We start from the raw sequence: 2,444 nt of genomic DNA, 5'->3' as shown, positions 1-2,444 counted from the left end.
CGGCGCAGCCCTCGCCCGACCAGTCCAGCCTGGACGTGGCCGATGCCACGCTCATCAAGCAGGAGTCCATCTACGAGCTGATGCTGGAGCCAGCCCTGTTTGCCCACGGAGGGCTGGAGGGCGGGCAGCTCGCCGCCGACATCTCCGTCCTGGAGATCGGTGAGAGCCCTGGCACTATCCCTGGCACCGTCCTGCCACGATGCCCTGGGGGGGGTGTTTTGGTGGCAGGGTGCTGGGTGCCCTGTGGGTTGCATCCAGCCCCGGGGTGCCTGCACCAGCGAGGGGCAGCCCCAGGTTTGGCTCTTGGAGCAGCCCCAAGCCCATCCCCTGCTCCAGCCGAGGAGCTGATGGAGCTCAGCGTGCCCGAGGCCGTGTGGAACGTCCCCCCCATCTGTCCTTGTATCCCCCCGATGCCACGCGGGAGCCCCTCTGCCCTCCCGGCCCTGGTAGTCCCCTGAGGACACCCAGGAGAGGATGGCGTTGGGGTGTGGGGACAGGGGGAGCCGTGGGGTGCCCCGGGCTCACCTCCTGCTGCCCTCTCCTTGCAGACCGGGTGGCCCAGAACGTGGTGAAGTCGCACCTGGAGACGTGCCAGTACACCACGGAGGAGCTCAAGCGCCTGGCGTGGAGCCTCTACTCCCCCGAGGAGGTCCGGGCCCTGCAGAGCAAGGTGAGTGATGCTGCCACAGAGTGGCACCCCCCGGGCTCCCCGCCGTGGCCAGAGCCACTCACAGCCCTCCACGAGGGCCACCACTGTCCCCCGGTGCTGCGCTGAGGAAGACGAGGAAGATGAGGGAGGTTTTTTGATGCTTTTGGAGCTATCTGGGGGTGTGTGGGTGGCAGCTCGTGCCCCAGGTGTCCACCCCACCATGGTGGCACAGCACCTGGGTCCCTTCCCTGCCCCGGGCAATGGCGTGGGGGGGGTGGCAGTGGAGGCAGGGTGGCAGTGAGCCCTGAGGGGTGCCCCCGCTGTGCCCGCAGAGCTGTGAGGCCATGTGGCAGCAGTGCTCGCTGCAGATCTCCAACGCCATCCAGTACGTGGTGGAGTTTGCCAAGCGCATCGACGGCTTCATGGAGCTCTGCCAGAACGACCAGATCATCCTCCTGAAAGCCGGTGAGAGAGAGAGAGAGAGGGACCCCGACACCCCCCTCCAGTGTCCCCCTCGTGTCCCCAGCCCCTGGGCTCAGTCGGGGGGTGCTGGGCTGGAAGGAGCTGAAGGTCATGTTTAAAGGCGATGGTGTAGAGAGGGACGTGGGGAGTGGCTGCCCCAGGCAGAGGTTTTCTCCATGGTTGCCTTCAACCCAATGTCACCAGCAGCCAGGATGGAAACGAGCACAGTGGGTTTTCCCTCAGGAAAAGGAATGCCAGCCCAAAGGGGAGCAGGGAGGGAGAAGAGTCTGGGAAGAGGAGGACAGTGGCAGCACATGCCCACCTCCCTCACCCATCTGTCTGCCCGAGCTGCTGATGCCGTACCCAGGCGAGGGAGCTGAATGTGCAAAAGCCCCAAAAATGCCAAGAAAAGGTGGAAAAGCCTCCTACATTCTGAACTTCCAGGGCTGGGAAGATCAGATCAGAGCCTCTCCCAGCACAGGGGACATGCCAGCATCCCACGGGGTGCTGCAGCCCGAAGCCAGAGCTGGCCATGGCAAACACAGTGGAGCTTAACTCATTCTTTCATTTCTTCCTTCCATTTTTCTTTTTCTTTCTGTTGCTCTCACCCTCTCCTCTCAATGCTCCCCCATGACCTCGATGGATCCCTGTGTCTGGATCCCATTTCCCTGTGATGAAAAATCACCGTCACGTTTGGAAACCTCACCCCAAACCGCCTTCGTTGGAACAACCATTCTGCTGGTGGGAATGCACAACCTGGACCTGAAACCCGCCCTGGGGGCTTTCCTCTGTGCTACGTGTGGTCCTGGGATGATGGAACCCCCCCTGGCCTGCCCTGCCTGGCTCAGGGTGCCTGGAGGTGCTGCTGATCCGCATGATCCGCGCGTTCAACCCCCTGAACAGCACCGTCCTCTTCGAGGGCAAGTTCGGCGGCGTGCAGATGTTCAAGGCGCTCGGTAAGAGCTGCTCTGCTGCTCTCCAGGGGCTCTTCTTTCGGTGCCTGCACGGGGCTGGGGTGTACAGGCAGCATCTGAGCATTAGAAATAGTCCCCAGCAGGAGCAGGGCAGGGATCGTCCCCCTGCACTTGGCACTGGGGAGGCAGCCCATCGAATCCTGGGGTCGGTTTTGGGCCACGCACTCCAAGAAGGACTTTGAGGGGCTGGAGCATGGCCAGAGAAGGGCAATGAAGCTGCTGGGGAAGGGTCTAGAGCCCAAGTGTGGGGAGGAGCAGCTGAGGGAGCTGAGGGTGCTGAGCCTGGAGCAAAGGAGGCTCAGGGGAGACCTTGTGGCTCTGCACAGCTCCTGAGAGGAGCCTGGAGCCAGGGGGGGGTG

At 63.1% G+C, this 2,444-nt stretch overlaps 1 protein-coding gene across 1 annotated transcript in view; it reads left to right on the top strand.

The window, feature by feature from the left end:
• The first annotated feature begins 8 nt into the window (after positions 1 to 8).
• Positions 9 to 2,444, top strand: part of LOC103775558 (nuclear receptor ROR-beta-like) — a 4,243-nt gene continuing 1,807 nt past the window's right edge. The window contains exons 1-4 of the mRNA XM_008943021.1: positions 9 to 159; positions 549 to 670; positions 982 to 1,114; positions 1,960 to 2,067. Coding sequence (XP_008941269.1) covers positions 81 to 159; positions 549 to 670; positions 982 to 1,114; positions 1,960 to 2,067 — 442 coding nt within the window. The 5' untranslated portion in view covers positions 9 to 80. The remainder of the gene's footprint in view (positions 160 to 548; positions 671 to 981; positions 1,115 to 1,959; positions 2,068 to 2,444) is intronic.

Source organism: Merops nubicus, unplaced genomic scaffold (genome assembly GCF_000691845.1).
Source record: "Merops nubicus isolate BGI_N331 unplaced genomic scaffold, ASM69184v1 scaffold34146, whole genome shotgun sequence".
NCBI classification, from domain to species: domain Eukaryota; kingdom Metazoa; phylum Chordata; class Aves; order Coraciiformes; family Meropidae; genus Merops; species Merops nubicus.
The sequence above is the reverse complement of the archived record's forward strand: the minus strand, read 5'-3'. Positions and strand labels throughout refer to the sequence as shown.